The 14862-nt window shown below is 35.5% G+C and overlaps 1 protein-coding gene across 1 annotated transcript; it reads right to left on the minus strand.

Moving 5' to 3' along the window:
- Positions 1-208: 208 nt before the first annotated feature.
- LOC306887791 (sodium-dependent neutral amino acid transporter B(0)AT1-like) lies at positions 209-10873 on the minus strand (the record flags this gene model as incomplete). Its single annotated transcript, XM_079445804.1, has 12 exons — positions 209-451; positions 553-715; positions 1495-1654; positions 1785-1989; positions 4716-4872; positions 5383-5511; positions 5658-5770; positions 5912-6022; positions 7216-7397; positions 7487-7624; positions 7856-7996; positions 10675-10873. 12 exons carry the CDS (start codon positions 10871-10873, stop codon positions 209-211), a joined length of 1941 nt encoding a protein of 646 aa, XP_079301930.1.
- Between the last annotated feature and the right edge of the window lie 3989 nt (positions 10874-14862).

Below are 14862 nucleotides of genomic sequence, written 5' to 3' on the forward strand. Positions count from 1 at the left end.
TAATTAATATCTTACTTTAACCATACACTTCTAGTAAACGTGACTGTGTTATGGAAATTTGGAACACAAACACTGGAACCACTATGATATTTTAGACAAATATTTGGACAAAATATTTTTAAGAGACAATGGCAATATTCCAGCAGTTCTGGAAAAGGCATTTTTCTAACCTATTAATGTATAAAACTGCAGAACTTTGAATTGGATCTCATGTGTAGAACTTTTGGTCAGATTTCTGTGACTTCAGCTCTTCATCCTGTATATGAACTTCATACGATACAGAAGCAATTTCTTGAACTGTGGCACTGGGATGTTTCTTGCAGCAGTATTCTCGTATGGCTCTGAAAACAGCAGTGCCGGGTACAGACAAACTAGGGATCCCAGCCAGGAGAAAGATTATTACATAGATCCACGATGGATATGGCTTCTTCTCTAGGGTTGGAAAGTTTTCCTTTATGAGAACAAGATCATTGAATTAATTCCAAATGAATGCTTTACAAATTACAACAAGAATCAGTTTATGTTAAGCATTTGATTAAACTTGTAAATCACCGATTCAGGATCCCAGGCACTGTAGAAGATTTCTTTGGTGACGACGGTGGAGAAGTAGAAGATGAAGATGGCTAACATGATGAGGGGACTAATGACTCTCCATGTGGCTTGCCAGAAAATGTTAGGCTTATGTCCAATCATGAATATCAGGTCTTCATTGAACCTGTACATGTACAGAAGATAACATCGTTTATGGCTGATTTCAGTAAGCTTTATCTAAACAACAAAGTCATAAATGCAGTCTAGTCACTGTGAAAACCTCCTTGACTTGTTGATACGTGGTTAAACTGTTCTAAGGGCAAAACTCAGATGTGACTCATCTATGTCCTATAGCCAGTTCTAATCATCTTGTTTTGTAAGTGTTGAGCCAAAAATGAAAATCTGCCCGCCCATCCAATATGTAGGGAAATGTGTTTTTTTTTTCATCAGAACAGATTGGAAAAGTTTAGCATTACATCACTTGTTCACTAATGGACCCTCTTCAGTGAATGGGTGCCGTCAGAAAAACATTTACATTTAGGCATTTATCCAAAGCGACTTACAAATAAGAAGCAATCCAAACCAACAAAAGAGCAATATGTAAGTGCTATGACAAGTCTCGGTTAGCCTAAAGCAGTACACGTAGCAAGGTTTATTTTAATATAATAAATAAAAAGAAAACAAGTAGACAGAAAAAGAATAGAGAACATTAGTGTTAGAGGGTCTGTTTTTGAAATAAAAAGAAAGCAAGCATTGTAAAGAGTGCAAGTGTTAAAGTGGTATTGTAAAAAGTGCAGCCCATTCACTGCAGAGGATCCATTGGCGAGCATGTCTCCAAATCTGTTTTGATGAAGAAACAAATTCATCTACATCTTGGATGGCCTGAATTGAGTACATTTTCAGCTAATTTTCATTTTGGGTGAACTATTCCAATTTAACTGCTAAACTTAGGCTCCAACCTACCTGTCTATCCCATAGACATACACAACTCCAATCATCTCAGAGAAAGCAATGATGAGGAGAGGAATCGATCCGGCAAAGCTGTCAAACAGGGCTAGCCAATAGTTCCCTGAGCCCTGCACAAATATCAGCCCAACCAGGCAGCACACCAAGCATGTTACCCCTGTTGTGAACAATGAAGAGACCAATTTAAACTACTTCTGAAACAATATCATCACTTGGATGGAGGTATGTAAAATCTGCAATGAATTCTTCATATTATGATGATCACAAAGTAAGTCTACTTTATATACCTGAAATGGCCTCTTTAGGCCAGCTTTTGGGAAAGACCTTCAGGTCCTGCAGGGGAACCAGAACACCCTCAATGTTGCCAAACATGGAGGACAGGCCGAGGCAGAAGAGCATGATGAAGAACAAAACGGACCAGAGCGGAGAAAGTGGCATCTTGGTGATTGCCTCAGTGAACACAATGAAGGCCAGACCTGTTCCTTCTACACCCTGTGAAAGTGTGAAATTACTGGATTATTTCTGTTCTTTAATGCTGTATTAAAATATTTGGGATTAGAATTTTTTTTTTAAGAAAAAAATAGTTTTTTCCTTTTCAGCAATGATACATTCAATCAATAAAAAAAAAAACTGTTGAAAAAATAAGCATATGCTGGTTAAGTATGTTTTGAAGCACGGAAGCTGGTTTAAACTGGTCCTAGTTGCTGACTAGTTGCTCAGGACAAGCTTACACCAGCTCATGTCCAACTAAGGATCAGCTTAAACCAGCTAACTAGCTCCCATGGTTCAAAACATACCTAACCAGCATATGCTGTTTTTATCAACAGGGAAGTGACACTTGTGGGGGAAAAAATAATAAAATAAATAAATAAATGTTTCAAATAAATGCTGTTCTTTTGTCGTTTCTGTTCATCAACAAATCATGGTTTTAACACAAATATATATATGTTTTCAACATTGATAATGATATGAAATGTCTTGAGCAGCAAATCAACACTGAAGACTGGAATAATGGCTGCTGAAAAGAAATAAATTACATTTTAAAATATATTCAAATAGAAAACAGTAATATTAAATTGTAATAATATTTCACAATTGAACAATTTGTAGTCTTACCGTGTAAAAATCTTAACTTTAACTAAAGGAATACTGTAACTTTAGTTCTTTATAGTGATAATAATAATACTCTAATGCTGTCAAATGATTAATCGCATCCAAAATATAAGTTTTTGTTTACATACTATATAGGCGTACTGTGTATATTTCTTATGTATATACAGGTGCATCTCAATAAATTAGAATGTTGTGAAAAAGTTTCTTGTAAGTTATTTCAAAAAGTGAAACTTTCATATATTGTAGATTCATTGCATGTAAAGTAAAACATTTCAAAAGTTTTTTTTTGTTTTAATTTTGATGATTAGAGCTTACAGATGATGAAAGTCAAAAATCAGTATCTTAAAACATTAGCATATTTACATTTGAGTTTCAATTAATGACCATCCCTACAGTATAAATTCCAGGTATCTCTTGTTCTTTGAAACCACAATAATGGAGAAGACTACTGACTTGGCAATGATCCAGAAGACGAACACTGACGCCCTCCACAAAGAGGGTAAGTCACAGAGGGTCATTACTGAAAGGTGTGGCTGTTTACAGAGTGCTGTATCAAAGCATATTAAATGCAAAGTTGACTGGAAGGAAGTATTTGGGTAGAAAAAGGTGCACAAGCAACAGGGATGACTGCAAGCTTGAGAATACTGTCAAGCAAAGCTGATTCAAACACTTGAGAGAGCTTCACAAGGAGTGGACTGAAGCTGGAGTCAGTGCATCAAGAGTCACCACGCTCAGATGTCTTCAGGAAAAGGGCTACCAAGCCACTTCTGAATCAGAAACAACGTCAGAAGCGTCTTACCTGGGCTGTGGAGAAAAAGAACTGGACTGTTACTCAGTGGTCCAAAGTCCTCTTTTCAGATTAAAGTACATTTTGCATTTCATTTGGAAATAAAGGTCCCAGAGTCTGGAGGAAGAGTGGAGAGGCACAGAATCCATGTTGCTTGAAGTCCAGTTTGAAGTTTCCACAGTCAGTGATGATTTGGGCTGCCATGTCATCTGCTGGTATTGGTCCACTGTGTTTTCTGAAGTCCACAGTCAACGCAGCCATCTAGCAGGAAATTTTAGAGCACTTCCTGCTTCCTTCTGCTGACAAGCTTTATGGAGATGCTGATTACATTTTCCAGCAGGACTTGGCACCTGCCCACACTGCCAAAGGTACCAAAAGCTGGTTCAATGACCATAGTGTTACTGAGCTTGATTGGCCAGCAAACTCGCCTGACCTGAACCCCATAGAGAATCTATGGGGTATTGTCAAGAGGAAGATGAGAGACACCAGACCCAACAATGCAGATGACCTGAAGGCCACTATCAAAGCAACCTGGGCTTCCATACCACCTCAGCAGTGCCACAAACTGATCTCCTCCATGCCACGCCGCACTGAGGCAGTAATTAAAGCAAAAGGAGCCCCTACCAAGTATTGAGTATCAATACAGTAAATGAACATACTTTCCAGAAGGCCAACAATTCACTAAAAATGTTTTTTTTACTGGTCTTATTAAGTATTCTAATTTGTTGAGATACTGAATTGGTGGGTTTTTGTTAAATGTGAGCCTAAATCATCACAATTAAAAGAACCAAAGACTTAAACTACTTCAGTCTGTGTGCAATGAATTTATTTAATACACGAGTTTCACAATTTGAGTTGAATTACTGAAATAAATGAACTTTTCCACGACATTCTAATTTATTGAGATGCACCTGTATAAATACACACATGCATGTATATATGTGAGAAAAATATGTAATTTTTATATTGTAAAAAGTGATAGGTTGACTTAGCTTAAAGAATTGAGGAAACCTGTTGCCTTAAAATTATTAAATAAAAAAAACAAAAAAAAAAAAAAAAGTTAAGTGAATTGTCAAGTTCACTTAACTTTAAAAAAAAAAAATATTATTATTTACTTAATAATTTTAAGGTAACAGGTTTCCTCAATATTTTTTAAGTTAAGTCAACATCACTTTTTACAGACCTGTAAATACATGTAAATATTTTCCAAATATATACTGTATGTGTGTGTATTTACATATACATAATAAATATATTTGGTCTTGGAAGAACTTGGTATTGGAATAAATAAGCTGTATCACCCATTCGTATACTGTACCTCACTGAGGAAGCTGTTTAGATCACAGGTCTTAAGATTGAGGTTGCTGATAATATCAGGGTTTGTACTGTTAAGGCTGTGGAGGACCTCTTGATAGTTGTCCTGTGTGATGTTTCCTTCTGGCAGATCAAATGTGTTCAGAAGAGTCAAGATGTTCCTGCAGGACATAGTTAGGATAAGTGCTTCAGAATGGAGTTTAAATGCATTCTAACACTATTGTAATATTTTAAGAATAGTTCATGCATTAGGGATAATAAAGCGTTAACTTTTATTAATCTTGGTTCATTTATATTTTATAAATATTTATAATGTTTAAGAAATTTTATTATGAAATAACATTAAAAATATAAACTTTTCATGTTAAATTAAAAATATTAGTTCATGTAGAAATAACGTTAATCAAGATGAACAAATACTATTGTATTTGTACTACAATACATTAGTATATACTATACTACACAATACTGTACTAGTATTGTTCATGGTTAACTTTTGCATCAAATGTGGTAACATAATACATATAGTATTAGTTACGATAGTCTTTTGATTAAGTATCAACAACTGAGTCACTCAAGTGAATGTCTACTTATCTGTGGAATTGTCATGAATCACTTATTCCCAAAACTGAAGGTCAGATGATATTGTTGTGACACTACCAAACACTCACCCACTCAAACAGTCATCAAATCTCTCTGTAGCTCTGAAACCAATAATGCTGTAGATGACAGTGGCAGCGTAGATCGAGGTAAAGGCGTTAATGATGGAGATGATTACTGCATCTTGCTCACAGTTATTGCTGTTGGAAAGAGAAAGAATAATTAATCTATTAATCACTGAGGTGTCTGCAATAAACGTTGGGTGGGATTTTTAACTGACGATAAGAGGAGGTTTATAATGTAAAAGCAGCCTCAACACACAAAAACACTTAAAACATGAACTTACTGCACAGAGTTGTAGCTGGAGAAGGAGATGAGACCTCCAAAAGCCAGAGAAAATGAATAAAACACTTGTGCACCAGCATCTAACCATGTGGTTGGGTTCGCTAACTCGTTTATCTGCAAAACACACAATTTTGGGTTTTATGAGAGTACTGGTTGTATTAGAACTAGTGCTGTCAAACGATTAATCGCGATTAGTCATTTGACAGCACTAATTAGAAATTATGAAAGTTGAATTTGTTTGATTTTGACACTCACATCTGGAGTGAAGAGGAATTTAATGCCATCAAAGGATCCTTTCAGAGTCAGTCCTCTGATCAGGAAGATTGTAAGAACTACATATGGCAACGTAGACGTCACATAAACAGCCTTTAAAGAGAAAAGAGGAGAGAAAATCAACCTTAATGTGAGTGTGAATATCATATCTGATGACAGATAGTTTAGGTATGGTACAGTGAGTTCAAACTTTGTTTTGAGGCTCTTGATTTAGTGATAAACACTTTGACATTCTGGAATTATTATCCTTTTTATTGCAACTGCTAAATCAAAACTGTCTGCTTAATTATTCACAAGAGCTGTAAAGCTGTAAAGATATTCTGTGCTGGAAATGTTTACAAGAATGTGTCCTTACAGTACATCACTGTGATCTATATTCTTTATTTTAACATTCATTTATAGCATTCTCACAATAAAAAAGGTCTAACCTTTGACAACTGTATTGAGTACTGTTTTAGTAGTAAAGCTGTCTTACTTGAGCATTAATGATTATAGATTAGCAAAGGGCTTCCCAACATTTTTGGCAGTCAAACCCCTTAGACGTAAAATATTTACTTTAAATACCCCCTTGAGATTTTAAGTTAATATTTCAATAATTTAATGTCACATTCACATGTTAAAATATTTAATATATTTTTTAAGACATTTATTTTGATTTTAAAATTATTTATAGAATTTTTTATATAAATTATTATATGTACATTTATAGAAAGGTACATATATAGGGCTATAATTATTGTTGTTGTTCTTTTACTCTAATTATAAAAAATAAGATATAAATATATTACTATTGTAAATTGCAGTTGTCCGGTAGAATAAAAAAATAATAATACTTGACCATTACACAAAGAAAATTAGCAATCAATATATTAAATTATTTATTGTATAGTGAAAATATACAGAATAATACATAAGTAATTACACACACACACACACACACACACACACACACACACACATATACTGTATATATATATATATATATATATGAGCAATTTCTTATGTATTCTTTATATTTTCAATGTATTGAAAAATATGTGACAATTACATTTCCTTATGTTGTAATGTATGTCATTTTATATTCAATAATAAACTTCATACTGTGTGTGTGAGTGAGTGAGTGTGTGTGTGTGTGTGTGTGTGTGTGTATATATATTTATATACACATTTGGAAAATTGGTTTAGCAAATTAACAAAAGCTATGAACGTGACATCGTTCATAAATATACTGTAAATCGGCTTCAGATTCTTTTTTTCCATCACTGCTGTTATTAGTGCAGCTCTACCTTTCCAGTCGTCTCTATTCCGCGGATGCAGCAGACATACAGCACTCCCCAGGCCGAGATCAGACAGAGGATCATCCACCACTGCAGACCTCCCGTCTTCTCTATAGCTGTTGAGGTGTTCAGAGTCTCACGATACCAGAAATAATCCACAGGTGAGCTCCTCTCACACTCCAAAACCAGTCCTGTCCAATAATCAACAAAATGTCCATGGTAGCATTTTTAAAAACACATGCAGAATTGAATTCCTCTTCATGGTGCACATATACTGTACCTGTCCTGTTGGCGTTGATGGGACACTGGCTCCAAGGCAGAGGCTCCTGGAAGGAGTTGAAGAAGTACCACAAAACCCAGGCTATGATGGTGTTATAGTACAGACTGACCAGAAAAGACACACACATAGATGCAATACCTAAAACAGAATAGGAAGTAACCTGCTTAGATCACATACTCAACATGGACACATTACTTACAAATATTTTATTCATTTATTTCTTTTATATTCTCACAGAATAGAAATATTAATTTCTTCCAAAAAATAAAATAATAATAATAAAAATAAAACATTATAAAATACTAACCCCATCTGTTTGCCTACAATTTCTATTATTTGCTCTAATATAATATTCAATATTTTACTCACCAACTCCAAGCATGTAGGGGTTAATAGTTCTCCACACCCCAACGCTTCCTTTCCTTAGCCGCTGACCAATGGCAAACTCCAGATGGAGAAGAGGGATTCCCTCAAAAACCAGCAGGATTAGGAAGGGAATCATGAAGGCCCCTGAAAGAAAATAAATATTATTTTCATTAGCATGTAATACACTGTAAAAAAAAAATGTTGAGCCAACTTAAAAGTTTAAGGCAACCAGCTTCAGCAGATTTTTGTGTTTTCTCAACTTATTTTTTAGGAAATCTCTCAACTTTTTGTTGTATAAACTGTTATAAAACAAGAAGTTGAGAAAACTTAAAAATCTGTGTATGTCACTGATGCTTGTCACATCTTGTGGTTTGTGTTTTCCACCACAGATATGTTATAATCTCAAATATAATGTATAAATACAACTACAAATACATTTTTCATACTACTGAAGTTAATGGGGACATCAATTGCATATTCTTCAAAATATCTTTTTTTATGTTGAACAGAAGACAGAAATTCATACAGGTTTGGAACAACTTGAGAGTGAGTAAATGATGACACAATTTTCATTTTTGGGCAAACTATGCCTTTAATCGATTATATGAATCAGTAGGCTATATTAACCGTTACTCAGCTGTAAATTAATTTACATTTACAGTTGTAAAGTTCCATTTTTCTTTTCTTTTTTTTTTGGCTATACTTAAAAAAGGAGCAAAGTCATTTCTGGAACAGATGCCATTGTCAGCCATTTTTCGCAGCAGTTGAGTTAATGTTTGGCTGGGACGCTGTGACCCTTGAGGAGTTCTCACTTGAAGTGATCTTGCCGCACTGTCTAGTTAACCTTGAGCTGAGGTCTGTGGTAAAAATGTTACATACATTTATTGTGCTTATCGGAAACCTGTGAAGATTAATATGAGGCTTTAAGAGCCAAGGCTTTATGATAGCATCTCATAAAAGAAAATCCCTTACACAAATGTATCCTAGAGTTATCAGTTTATAACCATGTTTAAGAATATAGCTGCATAGTCACTATTGTTATTCTTACTACTGTAAAGCCATAATACAGTAGATTAATGCAGGAGTATTTTAGTATTTTGAAAGCTCTAGTATTGTAACGTTTACAAGGTGTAAATTTGTCGCTGTTCTAAATAATTGCATTATTGAAGTAATTACTATAATTAATATAATTTAATATAATTATTGTAATATAAATGATTGAATCATATGAATTATTTTATTATTTATTTATTCAGCTGGAAAGAAAAAACTTCTTATTCTCATTAGTTTATTTGATTGCATAATAGAAGCGTTATATGATTTTTTTCTAATTTGTTGTTTTCTTAACTCAACAAATACAATTTCTGATTTAAATATAAAAGGTTCTGTATGAATAATGTTCTGTAAAACATATATATTTTTAAATATTTTCTGCTAAGGTAAATTTTATAGTTTCCTAAACAAACTGATATGCAATGAAAATATGTTATTTTTTTAAAAAATGACCTGTTTTCTTTGTTTACTTGACACAAAGGTCTCATATTTTATCTCTTGGTACACTAACTAAAATAAAATTAGGGGTAAAACAGTTGGTCATGGTGAACACCAAAATTGAGGGGCATCATTTGCATAAAAATTTATATAAAGTTGATAGTTGTATAATTAATTTTCACACAACAAAGTTTGAACTGGTTTATACTTATTTGACTCTTTGTTCAAAAAATATATTTTTTACATTTTAGAAGATTTTCTTCTAAGAAAAGTTGAAGATTTAACTTCTGTATCTGGAACGAGGTTGAAATAAGACAATTTGCATAAAACATTTGAAAAGTAGAAAATGCAAATAGTTGTTGATCACAGGCTAAGATAATTTCATCATATTAAAATTATTAAAATCAGCATATCATTACCTTGCTGCACCCCCCCCCCCCTCCCCCTCCAAAATACATATGCTATTATAATGTTTTATTATTATTTGATTATTTCATTGTATTAATAATAAAATTAGTAGGTTATGTTATTGTTATTGTAAATTTTATTCAGATTTTGAGATGACGATAATGAATGTTAATTTCACCTGAAATGGGGTGCTAGATATACCAAAGGGGTAAAATAAAATAAAGAAAGATTTGTGAAATTTTTTTGCATACCGCTTCTGAACAACAACAACAAAACAGATACAAAATAGATAGTATTGCACAAATGGCTGCCCACTGCTCCGGGTGTGTGTTCACGGTGTGTGTGTGTTCACTGCTGTGTGTGTGTGTGTGTTCACGGTGTGTGTGTGTTCACTGCTGTGTGTGTGCACGTTGGATGCGTTAAATGCAGAGCACGAATTCTGAGTATGGGTCACCATACTTGGCAGTATGTCACTTCACTTTCACTTTCTTTTCACTTTCATAAAAGAAAAATCTATAATTTTGAATCATCCAATGTATTGTCGGCTATTGCTACAAATATACTCCAGCTACTTAAGACTGGTTTTGAGGTCCAGGGTTACATTTAATTATTTTTTGCATAACAAAATTAGAGGTTGTAAATAAAATTTTAATAAATTATTGCAGCAGCGCATTTTATATACACTATCAGAGATAAATCTGTAAAAGTGTTGGCAGTACATTATCTATTAATTTTAGAATAAAATTCAAAATGAGGTAAAACACCTAAATGAATAAAGAAAATATTGTGCCCTATTTTCACAGATGTTTTTAGAATGTAGATCTGACAAATCTAATCTGAATTTAAAGGAACGAATGCCTCTCAATGGCTCGAGCACATATCCACCACAATTCAGCCCCTCAGAAACCCAAGCAAGCACTCACCTCCTCCATGGCTCTGGCACAGGTAGGGGAAGCGCCAGACATTGCCCAAACCCACACAGAATCCCACGCAGGTCAGCATGTACTGGGCTTTGTTGTCCCACTTGGGTCTGTCTCCAGCCTCCTCCACCTCCAGCCGTTCCAGCTCATCGTGGCTCAGGATCCTGTCCTTCAGACCTGGGTTTGGCAGCTTCAGCTTCATGATCTCCTGGGCTCCCTGGTGTGGGTATCTGTGGGGGAATCTCTGATGGTGTCGACAGCAGGGAGCTGTGGGAGGTTAGGACTGTCTGAGTGGATGCAGTGAGTATATGTAGTGAACTTTGGCATCATCCCACCAGGCCAGTGAGTCACGGAGTGTCTTGAAGATGGGGAAAATGTCCTGTCAGCTGAATTTGAAAAGAAGGGCTGTGACTGAGACTCTGTGCATGGCAATAATTAATGTCTTATCAGAGATCGAGAATCTCATTACATGCACATGTCTCTGCGTACCATTCTTGTGGTTAATAACTAAAGATAATGATCTTGGAGGTGGACACTTTGGAGGTAAGTCAAAGATCCTTAACAGTCCCATCAGCACACAAACAGTAGAAAAAAGTCACTTGACAGATAATATATTTATTCAGTGCTCAGTATAATCTAGTTTTCATTAAGTCATTAAGAGCAGTTCGCTTGATAAGAATGATGTTTTTGTGACTATTTCCTGTGATTCGTGTGTAATTTGATCAAAACACTTGCAATTCGTATTCATCAGCAACTTTCAAATCACGTTTTTTCTTATTCAGGTATATAAATGAAGGAGGGATAACAACTTCTGTTTCTTAAGTTTGTGGTGAGTTGGGATAAAAAAAAAAATAGAAATGGCTAAATGTTTTTACTGATTTGCATCAAGGTCTTTAATGTGTAAACGTCACAAGAAAACACATGCTACATGATTATCCTGTTTTACTGCAAAGATAAAGAGTGAAGGACAAATTAAAAACACAATAATAATGGACTCTAAGAAAAGTCTGTAAATGGGGTCCAAGGAACTGTGTTTTTTAACATCTTTGCAAATTTATTCAAAATAAAAAACTAAAAAAATTACATTGCATAAGTAGTCATACCCTTATCTGGGACAATTGAAATTTAGCTCTGGAGCATTCATATTGCTTATAGATGTTACTACACTTTGAGTGAAGGTAGCAAATTCAATAGAATGTGTATGATTTGGAAAGGCACACTTCTTAATAAAATGCCTAATAGCTGATAATGCATATCAGAGCAAAAAACAAGCACTGAGGTCAAAAGAACTGCCTGTAATGAAGACCTTGACTAAAAATACAATAAAACTAAAATAAAATACCTAACTACATAATATTATTATTGTTGTTAGAAATTGCAACAATATAAAAATAGAAATACAATACATTTATACATTTAAAATTTTAATTAAATCAATAATTAAACAATAAATAAACAATAATATCCTGGCCAGAGGAGAACTGGCCCCCCGACTGAGCCTGGTTTCTCCCAAGGATTTTTTCTCCATTCTGTCACAGAGGGAGTTTTGGTTCCTTGCCGCTGTCGCCTCTGGCTTGCTCAGTTGCTCATTTGATTTCACAGATACTATTTAAACTAAACTGAGCTAGACAATGACATCACTGAATTCAATAATGAAATGCCTTTAACTGAAAATTGAGTGTTTAATCTTATTTTTATACATTACTGACACTCTATCCTCCAATTTGATACTGTTAAGTGCTTTGACACAATCTGTATTGTTAAAAGCGCTATATAAATAAAGGTGACTTCACTTGTAGAGCTCAGAAACAGGTTTGTGTCAAGCCACACATCTGGGGAAGAGTTCAGAAAAAAATTCTGCTTCATCGAAGGGTCACAAATGCATGTAGTTTCTGTTACCCTTAATAGAAGAAGTTTGAAACAACCAGGATTCTTCCTAGAGCTGGCCTCTTGGCCAAACTGAGCAATTGATGGAGAAGAGCCTTGGTTAGTGTTGTGACAAAGAACCTGATCACTCTAGTTGAGCTCCATGATCATATGTGGAGATAGGAGAAATCTACAGAAGGACAAACACCACTGCAACACTCCACCGATCTGGGCTTTATGGCAGTGTGGCCAAACTCAGTCCTCAGTGAAGACACATAAAAACACACTTGGAATTGGCAGAAAAGCACCTAAATGACCCTCAGACTGTCAGAAAAGAAGATTCTCTGGTCTGATGAACCTCAATTCTAAGCATCATGTTTGAAGGAAATCAGCTCTGCTCATCACCTGCAGAGTACCGTCCCAAAAGTAAAGTGTGCTGGTAGCAGCCTCATGCTGTGGAGCTGTTTTTCAGGAGCAGGGACTCATCAGAGTAGAAGAAAAGCTAAGTGCACCAAAATATTGAGATAGCCTTAATGAAAACCCAGTCCAGAACATTCAGAAACTCAAGACTGGGCAGAAGGTTCACCTTCCAACAGGACAATGACCCTAAGCACATCAAGAGTGGCTCATAGACAAGTCTGTGAATGTCTTTGAGTGGCCCAGCCACAGCCTGGGATTAAACCCAGTCAAATATTTCTGGAGAAACCTGAAAATGTGCCTAGTATGTTTGATAGATTTAGCCGTCTCAAATCATCACGACTTTAATTAAATCTATAGTTATACAACAGCTCCACAATGTTAGTGTAAATGCTTAACCTAGATAAATGTGCACTGGCGCATTCATTTGCGCGGAGAGTGGAAGCTGAAGCGCGCTTTACAGGATGCGCCAGAGCGATCACTTACATTGCAAACATTTCAAAATACGCCTCATTTTTGCTCATAAAGGTAAGAGTAATAGGCTACATTGGTCGGAAGTGTAAAGGGTCTACTTTTATTTATGTGCACTCAAAATATCAACAAAACATACTTCTATAAAATAATAATAATACAAAAAAAAAAAACAGTTTCGGGTTTGAGCAGGAGCGCTACTGAAAAAGTCTAAGGCGCATCCATGAGGAGACGGCGAGTCAGGATCATCATCAAATGCATGGATGATCCAAAATGCAGCTTTTCCCGAAGCATTGGAAACTTTTAGTAACCACGCTCCAAATTCTCTCTGATGCTCTGCATGGTCAACTGTCACCTGTATGCTAATGCGTACAAATGTTGCGTATTGCGTAGGCGATGTGTAATATGTATAATATAATCAGTATTTCATACAGTCGCCATGTGTGCTCTGCCTGATATATGGGCACAATTAAAGGAGAGAAGCTCCCGACGGGCTTGCAGACCTCTAGTCAGTATAGGCCTGTTTGTTTTCAATATTCTGTTCGTTTACACTGCCTCCTAGCGATAGCTAGCGGTAACACAATAATCACTTAAAAACTGATGAGCAGCTGTGGTTTGAGACGCACGCAAGACGAAAGGGTCCGATTGTTGTTCAGGCCACGTGCCTAAACATTACTCCTCCCAAATGGAATTACCTCAGCAGCAGACTGAAATTGGGGAGCCCCGCCACACACGGGACTACTGGAGCGACAGGGAAAGTCAAACAATAAACAAAATATGAGAAGAGAACTCACTGGGAAGAAAATCTCGCTGCCTGTTATCATCATGGGAGTGAACTCCGTTATATTTGCATATAAGATATTAATGTCTTGCAGAGACATGCTTATGTGTGATCAGAGGCCCAAGCCTTTCTGGGGCCCTAAGCAGAATTTTATTTGGGGGCCCCTTGGTGCCGCCATATGACTGGTTATTGTCAATGCTTGATTATTCACACACTTTAAATCTAACACACCCATTATCAGTTTTATTTGTTGTAGCTGTGTTGCTTACATCATACCATTGTCTGCCTGCATGTTTGTACCCTTCTGTGGTTTTTAATTGTAACAGTTGCAAACTTACAACAGTGGTCAGGTGTTAAGTTTCACTTTAACATTCTTAACATTTAACAAGTCTTAAGCCCGGTTTCACAGACAGGGCTTAGACTAAACCAGGACTAAGCCATAGTTCAATTAGGACATTTAAGTGATTTTTATAAACATGCCTTAGAAAAAAGCTGGTGTTCATTACTGGTGTTCATCTTAAGACAAAACAAAGGCACTGACATGTTTTAAGATCAGTCAGAGCAAGTTTCTTTCAGTTGAAATAGCTCAGATTTACATTTTAGTCTAGGACTAGTCTTAAGCCTTGTCTGTGAAACAAGAAACCGGGGGTTAAAGT

This window comes from Barbus barbus, assembly GCF_936440315.1.
Source record: "Barbus barbus genome assembly, chromosome: 21".
Lineage (NCBI taxonomy): Eukaryota > Metazoa > Chordata > Actinopteri > Cypriniformes > Cyprinidae > Barbus > Barbus barbus.